This window comes from Schistocerca cancellata, chromosome 1 (genome assembly GCF_023864275.1).
Source record: "Schistocerca cancellata isolate TAMUIC-IGC-003103 chromosome 1, iqSchCanc2.1, whole genome shotgun sequence".
Lineage (NCBI taxonomy): Eukaryota > Metazoa > Arthropoda > Insecta > Orthoptera > Acrididae > Schistocerca > Schistocerca cancellata.
In genome coordinates this window covers 1,287,731,581-1,287,753,281 of record NC_064626.1, presented here as the reverse complement: position 1 = coordinate 1,287,753,281, position 21,701 = coordinate 1,287,731,581, and the positions used below count along the sequence as shown (strand labels likewise).

The 21,701-nt window shown below is 38.6% G+C and overlaps 1 protein-coding gene across 2 annotated transcripts in view; it reads left to right on the top strand.

The window, feature by feature from the left end:
• The window catches only part of LOC126095167 (DNA topoisomerase 2-binding protein 1-A-like), a 304,515-nt gene that overhangs the window by 167,371 nt on the left and 115,443 nt on the right, over positions 1–21,701 (top strand). For both annotated transcript variants that reach the window (XM_049909903.1, XM_049909895.1), the window contains exon 13: positions 6,946–7,130. In XM_049909903.1, the coding sequence (XP_049765860.1) occupies positions 6,946–7,130 (185 nt within the window). The remainder of the gene's footprint in view (positions 1–6,945; positions 7,131–21,701) is intronic.

Below are 21,701 nucleotides of genomic sequence, written 5' to 3'. Positions count from 1 at the left end.
AAAATCTGGTGCAAACTAACATAGTGTGCTTAAGAAATTTGACGGGAATGATAAAAAAATGTCTTAAACGGCAAGAAATCTTTAATTCCGGTAACTTAAAAGCAGGGTTATACTGTAGATTGTATGGCACTGATATGCGATTTCTTCCTCATCTAATGCCACTTCAAGTTGCTAAGTTAGTGTCCTGTATATTAGTGTAAGTCCCACCCTCATCCTCATTATGCATTAACTAGTCTGTTTTGAATGTTCTGATGCATGCCGTTGGAGAATTGTCCATCTCCAGCACCTTCATTAGAATAATTTCTCGAGTAATCTGAAAGCAGAAATTGGGTTTCCCTTCCACATACTGAACAACCTGCTGCTCCAATTCATGATATCTTCCCTTATTTGGTCTCCTGAAAGTTGGGCATGTAGAGCAGTAAGCAAACTGTAAAACAACAATATATTATCCTCTCACAATCCGTGTTGAATTGGCAGGAATTTTACTACTTCAGCTAACAGTCCACTTAATTTGTTGCCAGTCTTGAAAATCATCAGTGCTGTTGAGTAATAGGTGCTTTAGTGCTGTTGCTTAACAACGTTTCATGCATTTTACCATGTTTTGAGTATTCTGTGTGAACATACTTGTCTTCCATAGAAACATATACTATTGCTGGGTATTTATCCATTTGCAAAGTCAGTTCAGATTAAACTAAATTTAGATTCTGCCAAATGCCATTTAAATGTGGTAGATCATAAAGAGCTAGGCACACAGGATGCATTCCCATGGTTGGCAGCATGATGAAATCTGCTGCCCATTTGTTCCTACCCTGCCCCCATTTGACCAAGCTAGAGCCACTGCATCACATTCCCACCCTTCCAAAATCGACAATTTAAACATGTGCTTTATCTCAACTACCAAAGCTTAGTGTGCAAATACGATGACCACCTTGTATTTTTTGAATGATTAATTTGTGGGAAAAAGTCTGTGTTATAGTCAGTCAGATTGATATTTTGTATAGACATTGCAGTGAAATTTCATGATATAGAAGGAATAACATTGTGGAAAATGCTGTTCTAATTAATATTTGTTTCCAGACAATTTAAAGCAGGTTTGTAGTTGACACCAAGGAACATTGCTTAACGCTTATTTATTGGTAATTTGTGATCTGAAGATACTCATTTGATCAAAACTAGCAGTTTAGAAATAAATATTTGTTAAAATAGCCTTCTCTGATGTCATGATGACATTTTTCAAATATATTACAATAGCTGTGGGTTGTGCCAAAAGATGACAGGCAGACAACAGACTAAAAGATGGAACATGTGAAGAAACAAAAACTACAGCAGAATTGTGTCTGTACAGCTAAGTTTTGGACAGATGAATTCCAGGTTGTGGATCAACCTCTAGCCATGGTCTTAGTTGTTTTCAGGATGAATCTTTCACTCTGCATCATTGTGATACCTGATGCTAGTCTGGGAAGGTATGCATAAGCTGTTCTGAAAAGTTTGGACATTAGGTGAGAAATGCTGCTGAAATTGAGGATGGTAGGTCTAATTAATTCTCATCTTGATAGCTAAATCTGTAAGTGCATTGCCTGTGAAAGGTAAGGATGCAGGTGTGCAATTTGGTCAAACAAATAGTTTTGATATGTTAGTAAGCTGCACCTGAAGTTATTTGAAGTTTCCTCCTGAGAAGGGTCCTGACATTTGGCACAGTTGTTGTTTTTGTAGATGCACTTAGCTCCAAACGATCATTCTACCTTTAAACCAAATGTTTCGTTGTCTTCAGGTGCCTCATGCCTTGCCTTTACTTGGCCATTAGTGACTCTTAATTCTTGAAAACATTGAGTCCAGTATCTGTCAGGACTCTGGGTGAAACAAAATGTACTGTTGTATTCAACTGTATAAAAGGAAAATTGAATTGAGAAAACTAATAAATTGGAGACGCAGTTGGAGGCCAGTACTTACCTTAAGGAGGCAAATTGTTTATTACTGTGAAAACACACACACACAAAAGTAACAGTGATGACATTTTCCTAGCTGTTGAAACTTTTACTTCCATCAAAGAGGAGAGAGATACATTGAGGCAGCCAAAAAGGTAAGGCAGGTCAATCAGATCACGGATGGCATGGACCTACATGTAATGTATTGGTCTGTCCCCATCCTAACTGTAGGTAGGTCCCTCTTGCCTAGTTAGCTGTAAACCAGCTGTAAACCTGTTCAATTATTCTCCTTTTCTGCATCTGATATGGGAGTGTTTGGGTACTTTATCAGTATACTTGTCATAGGCGAACATTACAGTTTCTAAGTCGTCATCATCAAACCACCCAATAAGCCTTTACCTTAAACAGCTGAAGGGATTTTGGATAAAATTACAATGAAACGAATACCCCTAGCTGTATACAGGCATTGATATAAGCCAACAGGGACAGTTGAAAATATGTGCCCCGACCGGGACTCGAACCTGGGATCTCCTGCTTGCACGGCATAGCCTCTGATTTTTGGATAGCCTCTGATTTTTGGATAGCCTCTGATTTTTGGATAGCCTCTGATTTTTGGATAGCCTCTGATTTTTGGATAGCCTCTGATTTTTGGATAGCCTCTGATTTTTGGATAGCCTCTGATTTTTGGATAGCCTCTGATTTTTGGATAGCCTCTGATTTTTGGATAGCCTCTGATTTTTGGATAGCCTCTGATTTTTGGATAGCCTCTGATTTTTGGATAGCCTCTGATTTTTGGATAGCCTCTGATTTTTGGATAGCCTCTGATTTTTGGATAGCCTCTGATTTTTGGATAGCCTCTGATTTTTGGATAGCCTCTGATTTTTGGATAGCCTCTGATTTTTGGATAGCCTCTGATTTTTGGATAGCCTCTGATTTTTGGATAGCCTCTGATTTTTGGATAGCCTCTGATTTTTGGATAGCCTCTGATTTTTGGATAGCCTCTGATTTTTGGATAGCCTCTGATTTTTGGATAGCCTCTGATTTTTGGATAGCCTCTGATTTTTGGATAGCCTCTGATTTTTGGATAGCCTCTGATTTTTGGATAGCCTCTGATTTTTGGATAGCCTCTGATTTTTGGATAGCCTCTGATTTTTGGATAGCCTCTGATTTTTGGATAGCCTCTGATTTTTGGATAGCCTCTGATTTTTGGATAGCCTCTGATTTTTGGATAGCCTCTGATTTTTGGATAGCCTCTGATTTTTGGATAGCCTCTGAAAAATTACATACAGCATGAAAATGAAGCTATTAGTAGATGGAAAAGGGTTTTATAATATCCACATTGTATCATAATTTGGTAGGAGCATTTTCATAACATAAGATAAAAATTAATTGGTCCATGACAGTTCAGTATTAAATGCCCCACAAAGTTTATGCAAAATGTACTCAGTGCAAGTCATATCTTATCACTAGAAATTTGTGGAATACAAATTGCAAAATGCCGGAAACATATAAGGAGCATAATGTATAAGTACTACTTACAGTCTGTTATAGTTTACCAGTAAACCTCCAGTTCTTTAAAAGAACTGAACTCTCATATGCAAAATGGCTTCAAACATCTGAGTATTTTACTAATTAGTCAATGAGTTAAATATTTGCCTTTTAAGCATATAAGTGAAAAGAAGTTTAGGAAAGGTTTAAAATTATGCTTAAAGTTTGTTGTAAGTCAGGAATTGCTCTCATTATGAAACACTGGTTGAATTAAATGGGGCAATTTGTACTCCATTTTAAGCAAAACCTAAGTTTTCACAGATCTCAGTGTATGATGTCATGTCTCCTGAACAGTGTGTCGTACAGAAATATAATTTTTCTGGTACATTAAGTGCAAAGTGTGTTGCAAATAGTTAGTAGCAAAAAAAGAAATTACAAATTAAAATGTCGTATCTGATGCTGAAATTTGACTCTATAAACAGCAAAAATGTAGTAGGTGATAAACTTCTTTTCCTTTCATAATTTTTTGGTGGTGTCAATGAGAAAAAGTTTCACAAACATTTGAAATGGTGTTTCAAAGTTATTGGAAATCGTGAAGTGCTCTCATTCTCAAATACTGCAGGAATGAAGTCGGTGTGTTTGTGCGACGTCAGTTATGCTGCCTCAAGACACACACAGCTTCTAACAGTAATACTTATCTTAGTGTTTAAACTTGTAACATAATCCCCTTAATGAGTAGATTATAACAGCATTTTAAATTCAGTCAATAACTATGCACAATATTGAAAATAAAATTTTTGTTGTCTATACGTTGCAAATGGGATAGCATTTTAGTGATACAGATTCTGTGCATCCTCGATATGATGCATTTGTTACTAAAGCATTGCATCAAACTGCTGGTATTGTCTGTTTGCTCAACATCACAAGTTAACAAAATGGGGTTTTATTTGTTCTCCATTCGGGGGTTCCACTAAAATCTTCAGTATGTAGTTGTTGTGCACGTTGTCTCACCTAGTATAAAAAATACATGCATATGAGCTGCTGTTTGTCTGACCAGTGGCATTTTCCTTCATACTGGGACTAAGGACTGATATTTTTTAAGGTACTCACTTACAGAACAGACATAATTTCACAAATGTATTGTAATGCTCAGAAAGGAAACATCACACACTACAAAAATTCACCGTTTTCCTTCGTCTAAAAGATACCAGTGTGTAACAATAAACTCCATCCACCCATTTTTACAGTGGCATAATATATTATGTTTGATGTGCTTTCTGAAATACACATTCTGCTGAACACTATTCATGTTTTTTGTCAGTTACTCTTCAGGCATCACCTAACACTGCATCTTACAGCGGATATCTCAGTATGAGTACCATTGTGACTCTTAAGCTTTCCCGGCAGATGTGTTGTAAATAGTCTTCACGTGTTTGCCACTGGATCACGTTGTGAAAATTCCACAATATTTCCTCGGAGCCACTGTCAGACATCTTCAGGTGGTTCAACCTTGCTCGTGGCTAGGTACGACTGACCGTATCTGCACACTGACGCCCTGTTTTTAGAACACGCGCGAAGAATATGCAGCTGCGGAAATCGCGCATGCGCAGTGATTTGTCGTATTCAAACTCCCTCTGCCAAAAATCGCAAAGTGGCTCTCCCGCACGTGTGCTGTACGCTGCTTTTTTCAACAGTGTGGCCAGACTTTACTCACCAACAGCCGTGCTAGGCCAGTATTTTGGTGGGCTTGTTATCAAAGAATCTTGATTTTTGCATCGTGATTTAATAGCAGCCAATGCAGGATTACAGGCTGTGCTCAGTTGGAATCTCGTATCCTTGTTGATGAGATTATCGGCTGTACATATATGTATTGCTTTCTTAATGATGCAGTCCCAGAAAGATGATGCCGGGAATAAAACTTCCGTCTTTCCATAAATCATACGATGTCCTGTATTCAGGCAGTGTTCTGCAGTTGCAGACTTTTCCGGTTGACAAAGGCGTATATGACACTGATGTTCATCGCAGCTTTCTTGTACTGTGTGGCATGCCTGGCCTATATACGCTGCCCCACACTGACAAGGAATCTTGTACACACCACATTTCCTCAGTCCAAGGTCATCCTTAACCTACTCCCAAGAGGTTTCTCAGTTTTACGGATGGTTGAAAAACACATGTAATTCCGTATCTTTCAAGGACTCTTCAGATTCTTGACGACATGGCACAAAAACATGGCAAAAAGGCCAAAATGGTGGGTGTCTTTATATCTTTATTCTGCTCCATAGATTTAACTCCTTTGGGCCTGAATGCATTACGTATGTGTCTCTCAGAATAACTGTTTTGTTGGAATGAATACCATTGTTAGTAAATTATGAAAAGATGTCGCACATTCTTTGTATGTATTCTTCGTGTTTCCCCATCTTGAATGGAAAGACAGAGAAATAGATACAAATACAAGAAAACAACAGATATATATAGCTTTGTATGGTTTATGGGGAGGAAGCTTTGAACGAGATAAAATTTTATGATGAGTGGGTTTCTCATTTTAAAAGTGGCCAAATGTCAGTTGAAGACAAATCATGACTGGGATATCCCTTGACTTCCAGAATGGCTGAAAACTGAAAAAATCCATGTTGTGATCATGTTTGATCATTGTAGAACAATCAGCGAATTGGTTAAAATGACCGGAATATCCTGGAATTTATGCCAATGTATTTTGTTTAAAGATCTGAAGATGAAGAGAGTTACAGCAAAATTTGTATTGCATGTGCTCTCTGAAGACCAGAGAGTGAATTGTTCACATATGAATCAGGAGTTGGAAAACAGTCAGAATCTGCAGCAGATTCCGATGTATAAGTTATAATGAGCGATGAATTGTGGTGTTTACGGCTAGGACTTGGAAACCTAACAACAATCCAGCCATTGGAAGATTTCATCACCACCAAGACCAAAGAAAGCAAGGCAGGCGAGATCCCATGTGGCGACATTTTTGGTATGTTTTTTCTATCTCAAGGTAACCATCCATAGTGAATTCGTCTGGCAGACTACCACGGCTAACGAACATTACTACCTTGAAGTGTTGAAATGGTTGCATGAAGCAGTAAGAAAAAACACACACATTGTGGCAATCAAGAGATTGGTTTTTGCACCAGACTCTTGTTATTCCCAAGAATGAAAATAAACCTGTAAAGAATGTGTTTTCAAAACATAGGAGAGGAGGACAGTGATAGTCCCTTGTGTTTTGTACATGGCAGTCTGCATACATTTGTTTTCTTCTTAAGAGTTCACAAAGGGGAAAAAAGATGCTTGTACTGAGTGAAAGTGCCATTAAAATACAGATAATCTTATTTAAAGTTCATTTCAGTTTGTAGAACTAGCCATCACACAAGTTTATCCAAGCATCAATACTCCTTATCTGTGTTCATGTATTCTGCTATGTTCGAAAGGCTTTATTAGTGTAGTATTTGTGCAAGTTTATGTAAAATATAGTTTTCTATCGTGATAATATTTTTGATTGGTTTGTTTCTCCCCCTAGGTCTCACATTTTCAACTGCAGGCTTTACTGAAGAGGAGACACAGGCCTTAGAAGAAGTGATTAAGGAAAAAGGCGGACGTGTTGTCCATCGTGGATTTAAAGGCATCCCCGATTATGGAATTGTGCCTTTAGAAGGGGAAAGACTTTATCACACAACTAATGCTGTTGTAACTCATCTTTGGGTGGTAAGTGTTTTGTCTGCACATTGCAGAGAAATAATTTTGTTTTTCCTTTGTTTTCTTTCCTTGCTACAGAGTGGTTTTACATTTTGAATTCTGTCTGTCTAACTAAGCATACTTCAGCAGACCACTAAGAAAACTCTCACAAGATACAATGAAGAAGGCTTCAGTGCATCATGTTTCAGATCCCCCCCCCCCCCCCCCCTTGTTTTACGCATTTCAGTATTAGCTCACAAAAGGAATACAGTGGTAAGGACAGAGGAATCGGTCAAGTAGAAGAGCATGGCGATAATTTCTAAGCCTGGTAGTTACACATTTTTAATTTAGAAAATGCGGTTTTCCTATATTGTCAGTGCACTTACACATTTTTATAATTAGTAGAGCCCATCCATAAATAAAGATTCCAAGAACTCTGCAGTATATCCCTTTGTGCCTTCTAAACAATTTGGCAACTAAAAAAGACCTTTAGAGAATATGTGGGAATCAGAAGGTACTAGAGTAGTGAATAAGACGAATATTTCAGCAATTCATATTTCAGATTTCTTTTTTCCCCTCTTTGCTAAAGAGCCTTTGTGGCCTGTGAAGAAAGAAGACACTTTTTCGTTTATATCCCAAGCCTTCTGCGCAAACATGCGCACCCCACACCCACCCACCCTTGGCCCTACAAAACACCTAGCAGTGCAAAATAATATGAAGAACACTAGCCTCATCACAGAATATATGACTAAAAATAAATTGGCATTAAATAAAGAAAAGACAATTCTAATGGAGTTTATGCAAAATTCCAAATCAAGACACGTGGATACTGAGCCAGAGTTATCAATTGAAATAATTGATAAACATAAATTCCTGGGTATTATAGTTGACGAACATCTTGCATGGAAGGAGCACATCAGCTACATGTGTAAAAAAAATCTCATGTAAATGTAAATCACCTGCTAAAACGCCGTTCTAGCATAATAGCGTCACCAGTCTTAAGACAAATCTATTTTGGTATTATAAACTCCCACTACAATACGGTATTGAGATTTGGGACGGGGCACCAACGGTGTACATGGATAGGGCTTTTAGAGCCCAGAAGAGAGCAATTAGGATAATAGCAAATATTAGTAAACGTCAATCCTGTAGAGAATACTTCATTAAGTATAATATACTAACAGTGTATTCATTATATGTTCTAAGGACTATACTATTTGTAAAAGAAAATATGGAGCACAGTATAATAAATAGTGATATCCATAGTTATAATACAAGGAAGAAAGAGGATTACCACATAAAATTCAGAAATAAAAAAAGCAACAGATCATAATCCATTTTCTGCTGGAAGATTTTTTTACAACAGACTGACAAATACCATAAAAATGTTAAAAGGAAACTTTATAAATAAAATTAAAACAGCTATTAATTGCTAAATGTTTGTACTCCATCAAGGATTTTTAATGTTGTATGTACTTTATTTCTACTACTAAACTATTATTATTGTTGATGTATGTATTGACTGACTATGTCCACGACTGTAAAAGTTATTATGGACAAATAAACCATTATTATTATTATTATTATTACTACATAGTACTCGTTAAGTGGATGACATGACATGACATGGAATGTAGAATGGAAAGAACCTACCTCACTTCAATAATAATGTTAGAAAGTTACCGTTAAAGTGGAGAGATCTGTGCAATAGATTCAAAGAAAACCCATATAATTGTAAAACTGACTAGTTCCATGCCGTAGCGAGAGTTGACAATTATGATCCATACAACATGTAAATGACCAACCATCCATCCAACCCTTGCTGCTGATCGTTGTCGAGGGAAGCATATGGGCTGCTATGGAAGAAGTGTTTAATGAGTTCAGAAGCAAGATCTTCTAAAACATTTTTGTCCCAAAGTAAGTCCATGGAACATAGGTCTCTGCCCAAATATTCATTGACCATTAATGGCAGAACAACACAGTGATAAAACGAAGGCAGAAATGCCAAATCCTGTCTTCTGAAAAGGCTTCACCAAAGATCATATTGTAGCTCCTGTATTTGGCTGTCACATAGGTGTGAAATATGAAGATACAGAAGTAAATGATTTTGAAATACAAGGCGTAAAACTTTGCTTCCGCCGTTTTTTCCCCAAAATTTGAGGCTTTAATGAAACAAATTGGTTACACATGTATCATTCAAAGCATTTTCCATCACTGGCCACTACTTTCTCCCAACTTTCAGGCAGTGTATGAATCCCAGTTCGAAAAAATTGTTCATCTCTTGAAGAAGTGATCCACGAATTGATCCAGTTTGTGATTTCTTCATGAGATCGGAACTGTTGGTCAGTTAGGCCATGTGCCGTTGATCTAAACAGGTGAATAGTCAGAGGGGGCAATGTCTGGAGAAAGTGGCAGGTGGGGTAGGACTTCCCATTTTAACGTTTCCAGGTACATTTTGACCTCTTTTGCAATGTGGGGTTGAGCATTGTAATGCTGGAAAGTCACTTTATCGTGCCTTTCTCTGTATTGCAGCCGTTGGTCTTTTAATGCTTTGCTCAGTTTTAACACCTCATAGTACATGATGCTGAGCTGGTTCCACCAAATGCAGAGCACGATCTTGGAGCCGTGAATATTCGGTTTGGCCGTCGATGTGGAAGCATGGCCCCATGATTTTTTGCATTTAGTTTTCTCTTAATGAACCCATTTTTCGTCCCCGGTCACAATGCAATGATGAAATCCCTTCCGTTTTTGCCTCTGAAGCAACTATTCAGAAACACACAAATGCCGTTCAACATCTCTTGGTTTCAGCTCACACAGGACCCAAGTTGCTTCTTTCTGAATCGTGCACATAGCCGTGAGATGTTTTGAAATGGCTTGCTGTATATCTCCCACTAATCGTGCCAATTCTTAAAGAGTTTGATGTTGAGTCTTCACTCAGCAATGTCTCCAATTCTGCATCTTCAAAGACATTCTCTCTTCCACCACTATGTCGGTCTATGACTTATCGTTCTTGAAGTGTTGAAACCACTCGTGACACGTTCTTTCACTAATAGCGTCCTTACCATACGTACTTGAGAGCTTTCGATGAGACTCAACTGCTGTTTTCTTCATATTGAAACAAAACAGTAACACCTCCCGCAAATGACAAGAATTAGGCCCGTAAACTGACATTTTCAGTCAAGAACAACTTTAAGATGCAGACACAAATCGAACAATATTTGAATGAGCTTTTGTTGACCGAGGTCCGAACTAACTTCCAGATGTCTGGGATCGGTTTCTTTCTACCGCTGCTTACCGTTGTCCCCACCTATTGGCAAACTGCGGAAGCAAAGTTCTACACCTTGTAGAACAATTTCTCAAATTGGTCAGTAGAGATAAGGTCTCTCTTGAATTTTTCATAGGACACATACTGCAGAGATATGGACTGAGACCTATGTTCTGGCTGTCACAAAGATGGGAGATGTAGAGAAAATATAGGTACCAGTGTGTGTGTGTGTGTGTGTGTGTGTGTGTCAAACAAAGGGAACTTGAGTACTCAGCTGTGACTGAACACTGCCTGGAAAATGGTCAAAAAATAAAAATTAAAAAAAGGGAGGGAATTTTCTCAAGTGTCATCACATTTGAACTCTTATCAGAAAAGTGTCAAAGATTAAAATGAACTACAATGTCACTTAGTTAAGCTAGTGATAGCACTGGTGGTCAGTAGTTATTACTTGTGGTAGTAGTGGTGGTGGTGGTGGTGGTGGTGGTGGTGGAGGTGGAGGACAGTTGTTGAAAGCTTGATTTATTTGATGTGAGCAGCTTGAATATAAAGATGATCTTATTCAGGCATGCTGCCAGGAAAATCTCAATGTTACATGCATAGGAAGTGGCCCCTCTCAAAGAATCGGTGTACTGCAGGTCACTGGAGGAAAACCGTGTACCCTGTGTTTGGATGAAGGAAGCCTGTAAGAGGGATCACAAGACTGAGGGAAAAATTATTGAGCTATCTTGCTGACATAAGTTTGTTGTATCATTATGCAGCCTAAATTGTGCTCACATATAAGGACTTAACTAGAAGCTGAATAGCTGCTACACAGGAATAAACATTGTTTCCACAAGCATAAGTCAAGTGAGATGCAGCTTGCACTGAATAAAATTTCCTCAGGCTTCCAGCCACTTCAGGTGGCTAAAATGCCACAAGCTTTTGACCCAGGACTCCTCGGTAATTGTCAAGTAGAATGGCCATTGATAGGCTGCTGATAGCATCACCGTATACGGGCATACATTGACTCCATGTTCGCTGTGCCTGCTTCGACCCTGCAGTCTTCTTTAATGACACCGTCCCAGAAGCGGTTTGTGTGACCCATGAAAGATGTTGCATCAAATTTAATCCAGTGAAAGTTTTCTAAAGCATGCACAGCTAAAGCAGGTGAGTTTTTTTTATTTTTATTTTTTTTAAGTCCCCCACCCCCCATCCCCTAGACAATGAGATGCCTTGTGCTCGTTCCTGCATTTTTCTACAACGCGCACTGTTTATCCAGTATAATATTTCATGCTCTTGAAAGGTATCTTGTCTTGTAGACCACAGGTGTTACTGGTCTTAGTAGTTGCCTCTCTCTCACTCCCCTTTTCTCTCACCCCCCCCCCCCCCCCCTCCTTGCTCCACCCCTACATGTTCCTCTTCCTCCATATAAGCCTTTCACAATAATGTCTTCTAGTTGAACAATGAAGGGGAGAGGCAACAACCTTGTCTAATGCCCTTTCAATGCTGCTTCCTTCAGATATTTCATTTCCAATCCTTATTCTCTACTTTCTGTTGTACGTTTATGTTATGTACCAACTGTTTCCATGCCAGTCTACTCCCTTCCTCTTAAAAATATCCGCGAGCTTGTTCCATTGCTCTCTGTTGAAAGTTTATTCCAAATTGATAAAAACAGTATAAATTTCTATATCTTTCTTAGTACATCTTTCACATATGATTCTCAACAGGCCTATAGCATCTGTTGAAGATCCCTCATTTTGTGATACTTGCAGGTTTATACTCATATTAAGTGTATTTTACCGACACTCATCTCGAACTGTTTTTGTGTTGATGCTGAGGACCTTGCTATCGTACGCCCATACCAACATATCCATCCATCCTGTTCTATTTCTTCTTCTAAATCTGAAGTGTTCCTCCGTAATCCATCTATCCAACTTGCCATACAGCCATCTATTCAGCACTCGCAGCAATACTTCAGCTACATGAGAAATTAGGCTGATAGTCCTACACTCTTGACATGTTTTGGTATTTCTCCTTTCTCGTCTGGTATCATTACCGTTGCAAGAAAATCATCAGGCCGCTCCCCTTTGTCATATATCATTACAGAGGTCAACTGTTTCCTTTTTTCCCCCTTTCTCCAATCTCAGTGCTTCAGCTGGCAAGCTATTGATTCCATATGCCTTATGATTTTTCATCTTCAGTGCCTTTTCTACTTCTGCTTCAAAGTTGCTGCACAGCTTTCCATCTTCTGGTACACATTTCATGCTAGATTTCACTTGGTACTTGGTCCTCCTTATACAGACATTCTATAAATTCTTGCCCTCTGCTCAGAACTTCCTGTGGTTCTTCAGTCCATGCTTTCTATTTACATGTCAGTCTTCCTTCTTTTACTTTCAAAAACTCTTCTTAGCCAATCTGTACATAATTTCACCCCCCACCCCCTCCATTTTCTCTCTTTCCTCACATTTCTCTTCCATTCATCTTTCTCTTGTTTCTTCAGTTTCTCTTCATAATTTATTATCCAGTTTCTTATATCTCTTTTTGCCTTCTTTATCTTCCATATTTTTCCACTTTGTCATTTCTTCCATCTTATTTAAAGTGTTTTCCATTACCTATTATTTCCTTATACTTTTGGATACTTTAACAGTACTTCTTTGGTGAATTCCTCGAGTCCCTCCCTCATTTTTATCCATTTGTCATTTACACATTCTTCATTTATACCTCTTTCCCATATTTCCATAAACCTGTCTTCCAGCTCTGAAGCCATACTACCTCCTTGAGTATGTCAAAGTTTAATCTTTCTTTTGCTTTACCTCTCTTCACTTTCTTCAACTCCACTCATGGTCTGAATGTATGTCAGCTCCTAGGTAAATCTGGCATTCTTCTGGCTGTTCCTAAACATTTATTGCATCAGGATGTAGTCCAACTGATGCCTTTCTCTATTCAAATCTGAGATCCATATGTAATGTGTTCATTTATGATTCTCAAACACTGTGTACTTGAGTTTTCTTTGCAGATGCTAATTAGCCATTCCCGTCTTATTTCTTATCTTCAATCCAAATGTTCCCATTGTATCTTTCCCTCTTCCTTCACCCATCATTGCCTTTCACTTCCCTATAATGATAAGGATGCACTTATACTTCCTTTCTCATCAAGTTATTGAATCTCGTCTACTCCAGGAAAGTGCCATTACATAGTACATACATCTAATTTTGTTTAATTTACACTTTACAAATTATTACTACTACTACTACCTCCAAAAAAAAATTTTAAAGGATGCGTCAACAGCCGCATTTAAATTGTCTGTACTTTGATTATTGGAATTTAACCACTGCTATTGCGGCATTGTCCGGCGCGCACACCTCACGTGAGACTTGCTGCGTGCGCACTTGAGTTTGTTAATGCGACAGTCCAGTTGAGCTGCACATGAGTGCGCTACAGTTTCACAGTCAACAAAAGTGTTCACCCCATTGCTGCAACATGGTGTGCTGGGGCTTGTGCATAGTGGGACCATCAATGCTGTGGTGAGTAGGTTCATCATTTATGGCCCAGGCATTTTTTCCTGTCGTAATCCACATGTTTCAGTGTTGGAACCAGGCTCTTGCTATTCAGCATCCTGAAGACCCTTGAATGGATTCCAGATAAGTCTCAAACGCCCTTATTCGTTTCCGTATCCTCTTTGTGGTAGAATGTCTTGTTGATACCTGAGGATATAAATATTCACTACTGCTCAACACTGGCACCCTTTTTTTCATGGGAACACACAGAATTACAGGTTTCTTATGATAACCTAAGTGTTTGCATTTTAAAATATATTGACATGCTGGGTTTGCATATTTCTTACTCAGTAAAAGTACATTTCCATATTGTATTTACATTTCTTTACGTACATATTATACAAAACTTCACATAATCATTACACAAATTATACATACAAGACTTTTAATATTACGTGCACCTCTCCTGTTCTTATGTCAAGTAACATCTTCCTGTTTTTACATCATCATTTTTATCACATTTTGCTATTGGGCATTCATTGCGTGAATGTTCATTTGTGAGCAGTCTGTATTCATAGTCTCATCTCACTTTAACATTGCACAGGTTGTCGTTTTTTTTCAGTTTCAGTTTGCAAAATATTGCATACAACATTATCACATGATGTGCATAAGTTTTGTGTTCATACACTGCACCTGACGCGAGTATGCATCATTACAGATATGTAGGAAGGAAAGCTTCATAAAATGAAATCACTATAAGCCTACATAGCTATACTTAGACTTAGCTATGCCTCTGACAAATTTACTAGGATTTGTCTACTGGTATACAGGAAATGTTATGGGCAGGAAGCAGCATTCAGTTTTTACTCTACTACTGCAATCCTTCGTTCATCATGGGAAAACTATTGAGTACATCATTTCACGACTATCTATCCACTTACTTTGTTTACTATTTGACAGTACACTGTTGCGTTATAGAAGTGTCATCATTGACTGTAAGCAGTGTACTTCAATGTCGGAGACTTAAACTTCATTTTACTGCAGGATATCATTCTTGTGTACAATATAACGCCACTTTTCCATTTCCAGAATTAACATTTTCCTGCTATTTGACATTTTTTATCGGTCCCATTAAATTTCCTATGTTAATTTGCACCTGATTTTGCGTCAACATATTTATAATTGTCCCGGGATTTGTGTGTTATAAAAAAATGTTTGTGGAGAAAAAAAAATGTTGGGCATCCAGTAGTGTTTACAACTGTTACGTGGTTAAGTTCTGTGACACCAGGGCGTGCTACTCAGTGGGTTTGAACTGGTCAATGTCTAAAAGTTGGAACAATTCGTGCCTTATTTCCTGCCGCTGCCAAGCTCTTTTTGACTTGGTGGCGGATGTGAATAACTAGATTTGTTCAAACGAAGATATCATGACCAATCACAACCATTTCCAAATTGTCTTTACTACGCAACCACATTTTCGTGATTGTTGTGATCATTGTGACACCTTCGTCGAACCATATTTAGCGTGTTTCAGTGTATGGCCACTTGGGGCGCTAGTTGACACCATCATTCACTTCGTGTTGCTCGAATGTGTAAACTAAAAACACAGCTCCAGTTATGTATTTTATTCATGAACCATGGACCTTGCCGTTGGTGGGGAGGCTTGCGTGCCTCAGCGATACAGATAGCCGTACCGTAGGTACAACCACAACGGAGGGGTATCTGTTGAGAGGCCAGACAAATGTGTGGTTCCTGAACAGGGGCAGCAGCCTTTTCAGTAGTTTCAAGGGCAACAGTCTGGATGATTGACTGATCTGGCCTTGTAACAATAACCAAAACGGCCTTGCTGTGCTGGTACTGCGAACGGCTGAAAGCAAGGGGAAACTACGGCCGTAATTTTTCCCGAGGGCATGCAGCTTTACTGTATGATTAAATGATGATGGCGTCCTCTTGGGTAAAATATTCCGGAGGTAAAATAGTCCCCCATTCGGATCTCAGGGCGAGGACTACTCGAGGACGTCGTTATCAGGAGAAAGAAAACTGGCGTTCTACGGATCGGAGCGTGGAATGTCAGGTCCCTTAATCGGGCAGGTAGGTTAGAAAATTTAAAAAGGGAAATGGATAGGTTAAAGTTAGATATAGTGGGAATTAGTGAAGTTCGGTGGCAGGTGGAACAAGACTTCTGGTCAGGCGAATACAGGGTTATAAATACAAAGTCAAATAGGGGTAATGCAGGAGTAGGTTTAATAATGAATAGGAAAATAGGAATGCAGGTAAGCTACTACAGACAGCATAGTGAACGCATTATTGTGGCCAAGATAGATACGAAGCCCACACCTACTACAGTAGTACAAGTTTATATGCCAACTAGCTCTGCAAATTTGACTTCCTATTATGCTGTCTGTCAGACAAAAAGAAGTAGTTATTAATCTGTGGTGATTTTAATGTTAACTTTCTAAGCAATTCTGATTGGAAAAGTGAACTAAAAGTGTTGTTAACAACATATAACTTAGAATCAGTGATCAATTTCCCTACACGTATAGCTCAGGACAGTAGTACTCTAACAGATAATGTATTTGTACAGCAAGAGAATGTAGAACAAACACATGCTTTCCCTGTGGTAAATGGATTATCTGACGATGATGCACAACTGATTAACTTACAAAACCTAACAGGGTGTACACTTCCGAAACCATTAAGTAATAGTGTGAGGGTGCTCAGCCCGGTATCTATCAATCACTTCAGAGAAAGTTTAGGAAATGTAAACTGGGAAGATGTTTATAATGAGCCAAATGCTAATGATAAATACAGCATATTTCTTGATAAATTTATATCCCTTTTTGAACATTTTTTTCCAAAGAAAATTACTGAATGTAACACCACAAACTTTTCAAAGAAACCTTGGATTACTACAGGTATTAAAGTGTCTTCAGAAAGAAAAAGGAAACTGTATGAAACAGCAAGAACTAGTAAAGACCTAGAAGTAGTTTTACACTATAAAAATTATTGTAACATACTGAGAAAAGTTGTAAGGAAATCAAGAAATATGTATGTTAGAGAAGAAATTAACAACTCCAACAATAAAATCAATTCAATATGGAATGTTTTTAGAAGAGAGACATGAAAAGTAACCACTGAGGTAGGTAGTATTACTGTTAAAGAGAATGAGACCATCTTAACCAACAGTAGGCAGGTAGCCAATGTATTTAACAATCACTTCTTGAGTGTAGGAGAAAAAATTGGTGAAAGTAGTTCAAAAGAAAAAGCCAGACAGTACATGGAAGAGTCGGTTTTGAAAAATTTTAGTCAGATTAAATTTCATCTAACAACGTTTTGTGAAATAAGGAAAATTATTAAATCTTTGAAAAATAAATGTTCTGTTGGAGTAGATGACATCTCTAACAAGTTATTAAAACAATGTGGAGCAATTACAGCTGATGTTTTGAGACAAATATGTAATGCATCACTGACTCAGGGTATTTTTCAGACAGGTTAAAATATGCCATTCTCAGGCCTCTCTACAAAAAGGGGGAAACCACAGATGTCAATAATTACTGGCCAGTATCCTTGCTTACAGCATTTTCAAAAATCTTTGAGAAAGTAATGTACTCAAGAGTGGTTAGCCATCTCAACAGTAATAGGATACTTAGTAAATCACAGTTCGAATTTCAGAAATGCTGTTCCACTGAGAAAGCAATAGACAATTTCACTGTCCACATAATAGTCTTTAAATAGTAAAATGTCACCAGTAGGAATATTCTGTGACTTATCCAAAGCATTTGATTGTGTGAACCATGACATTATGTTAGAGAAATTACAATTCTATGGTATAAATGGAACAGCATATGAGTGGTTTAAGTGATATCTACAGAACAGGAAGCAAAAAGTCTCTTTATATGCTTCAAGTGATTCAAAGGAGTTTGCTACTTCATCTGACTGGGGTGAAATTACATTAGGTGTTCCACAAGGTTCGATCATGGGTCCCCTCCCCTTCTTGATATATGTGAATGACCTCCCCTCTTATGTGAAACAAGATGCTGAACTGACACTGTTTGCTGATTTGATACAAGCATAATTATTAATCCAGTAAAAGAAAGTCCGATAGAAAATGATACAAATAAGGTCTTTGGAAAAGTTATTAATTGGTTTTCTGCTTATGGGCTTTATTTCTTCTCCATGGATTTTAATACCTACTCCAAATTTTTCTTTTGTTTCCTTTACTGCTTGCTCAATATACAGATTGAATAACATCGGGGAGAGGCTACAACCCTGCCTCACTCCCTTCCCAACCACTGCTTACCTTTCATGTCCCTCGACTCTTATAACTGCCATCTGGTTTCTGTACAAATTGTAAATAGCCTTTTGCTCCCTGTATTTTACTCCTGCCACCTTTAGAATATGAGAGTATTCCAGTCAACATTGTCAAAAGCTTTCTCTAAGTCTACAAATGCTAGAAACGTAGGTTTGCCTTTCCTTAATCTTTCTTCTAAGATAAGTCGTAAGGTCAGTATTGCCTCACGTGTTCCAACATTTCTACGGTATCCAAACTGATCTTCCCCAAGGTCGGCTACTACCAGTTTTTCCATTCGTCTGTAAAGAATTCGCGTTAGTATTTTGCATCTGTGACTTACTAAACTGATAGTTCGGTAATTTTGACATCTGTCAACACCTGCTTTCTTTGGGATTGGAATTATTATATTCTTCTTGAAGTCTGAGGTTATTTCACCTGTCTCATACATCTTGCTCACCAGATGGTAGAGTTTTGTCAGGACTGGCTCTCCCAAGGCCGTCTGTAGTTCTAACGGAATGTTGGCTACTCCCGGGGCCTTGTTTCGACTCGGGGCTTTCAGTGCTCTGTCAAACTCTTCACGCAGTATCATATCTCCCATTTCATCTTGATCTATATCCTCTTCCATTTCCATTATATTGTCCTCAATTACATCACCCTTGTATAGACCCTCTATATACTCCTTCCACCTTTCTGCTTTCCCTTCTTTGCTTAGAACTGGGTTTCCATCTGAGCTCTTGATGTTCATACAAGTGGTTCTCTTATCTCCAAAGGTCTCTTTAATTTTCCTGTAGGCAGTATCTATCTTGGCCCCTAGTGAGATAAGCCTCTACATCCTTACATTTATCCTCTAGCCATCCCTGCTTAGCCATATTGCACTTCCTGTCGATCTCATTTTTGAGACATTTGTATTCCTTTTTGCCTGCTTCATTTACTGCATTTTTATATTTCCTCCTTTCATCAATTAAATTCAATATTTCTTCTGTTACCGAAGGATTTCTACTAGCCCTCGTCTTTTTACCTAGTTGATCCTCTGCTGCCTTCACTACTTCATCCCTCAGAGCTACCCATTCGTCTTCTACTGTATTTCTTTCCCCCATTCCTGTCAATTGTTCCCTTATGCTGTCCCTGAAACACAGTACAACCTCTGGCTTAGTCAGTTTATCCAGGTCCCATCTCCTTAAATTTCCACCTTTTTGCAATTTCTTCAGTTTTAATCTACAGTTCATAACCAATAGATTGTGGTCAGAGTCCACATCTGCCCCTGGAAATGTCCTACAATTTAAAACCTGGTTCCTAAATCTCTGTCTTACCATTATGTAATCTATCTGATACCTTTTAGTTCTTATATTCTTAAAAATTGAGGGCTGACCTTTCTCTTTTATGGGAGTACAGATTATATTCATGTATGTTAATGGTAATTAGTTAAAATTGAAAAAAAAAAAAAAAAAAAAAAAGTTTTAAGGGGGCAGATGGCATAACAAGAGGGGAATTAAACCTATCCCAGCTTGCTTCATCACAATTTCCATACTACCTGCAGAACTTTTAATCTTAAATTTGTATAGTAACAATAAGTGTTCATCTTACTAAGACATTTGGAGATGCCATAGTGCCCCTAAACATTTTGAGCGTATAATATAAAGTCGTTAAGTGATCCTCTGGTAAACAAACACAACACTGTCTCTTCTCTGGGTGGTGATGGCAAAACAACACACTTTGGTAAATCATTAAAATATTTTTCAACCTGTCATCATTGTTCTGCATCAGTTTTAGCCTTACCTTTTGCCACCTAGGCTCTTTCTGCTGCAGTTGCTCCATGCTTTTACACATCTTAATGTAGTATGGCTGTTGTGTTTTTATCTTTCGTCGACAGAACCCTGATTTCAGAATTGTTCTCCGCAAATTCCAGAATTTGTCTAGAGCTTTTGGAAGCCCTGATAAGGCATCAGCAATTAGGTTTTGATTACCTTTGATATATAAAATTTCAAAATCGGATTCTACATCTACATCCATACTCCGCAAGCCACCTGACGGTGTGTGGCGGAGGATACCCTGAGTCCCTCTATCGGTTCTCCCTTCTATTCCAGTCTCGTATTGTTCGTGGAAAGGAGGATTGTCAGTATGCTTTTGTGCAGGCACTAATCTCTCTGATTTTATCCTCATGGTCTCTTCGCGAGATATACGTAGGAGGGAGCAATATACTGCTTGACTCTTCGGTGAAGGTATGTTCTCGAAACTTTAACAAAAGCCCGTACCGAGCTACTGAGCGTCTCTCCTGCAGAGTCTTCCACTGGAGTTTATCATCATCTCCGTAACGCTTTTGTGATTACTAAATGATCCTGTAACGAAGCGCGCTGCTCTCCGTTGGATCTTCTCTATCTCTTCTATCAACCCTATCTGGTACGGATCCCACACTGCTGAGCAGTATTCAAGCAGTGGGCGAACAAGCGTACTGTAACCTACTTCCTTTGTTTTCGGATTGCATTTCCTTAGGATTCTTCCAATGAATCTGTCTGGCATCTGCTTTACCGACGATCAACTTTATATGATCGTTCCATTTTAAATCGCTCCTAATACGTACTCCCAGATAATTTATGGAATTAACTGCTTCCAATTGCTGACCTGCTATTTTGTAGCTAAATGATAAGGGATCTATCTTTCTATGTATTCGCAGCACATTACACTTGTCTACCTTGAGATTGAATTGCCAATCCCTGCACCATGCGTCAATTTGCTGCAGATCCTCCTGCATTTCAGTACAATTTTCCATTGTTACAACCTCTCGATACGCCACAGCATCATCTGCAAAAAGCCTAAGTGAACTTCCGATGTCATCCACAAGGTCATTTATGTATATTGTGAATAGCAATGGTCCTATGACACTCCCCTGCGGCACATCTGAAATCACTCTTACTTCGGATGACTTCTCTCCATTGAGAATGACATGCTGAGTTCTGTTATCTAGGAACTCTTCAATCCAATCACACAATTGGTCTGATAGTCCATATGCTCTTACTTTGTACATTAAACGACTGTGGGGAACTGTATCGAATGCCTTGCGGAAGTCAAGAAACACGGCATCTACCTGTGAACCCGTGTCTATGGCCCTCTGAGTCTCGTGGACGAATAGCGCGAGCTGGGTTTCACACGACCGTCTTTTTCGAAACCCATGCTGATGCCTACAGAGTAGATTTCTAGTCTCCAGAAAAGTCATTATATTTGAACATAACACGTGTTCCAAAATTCTACAACTGATCGACGTTAGAGATATAGGTCTATAGTTCTGCACATCTGTTCAACGCCCCTTCTTGAAAACGGGGATGACCTGTGCCCTTTTCCAATTTTTTGGAATACTATGTTCTTCTAGAGACCTACGGTACACCGCTGCAAGAAGGGGGGCAGATTCCTGTAAATACTAACACTATCTAGTGATCATCCTGTGTAAGAGTTTACAAGTGAGAAGGAAGGACAATGACTGATGGTCGCAATACATATTGGTATGCTTTCCCCACAGGTAATATTCGAACTTTTTGAAAGGTTGTATTACCTCTAGAGCTTCCAATTTGGTCATGGAA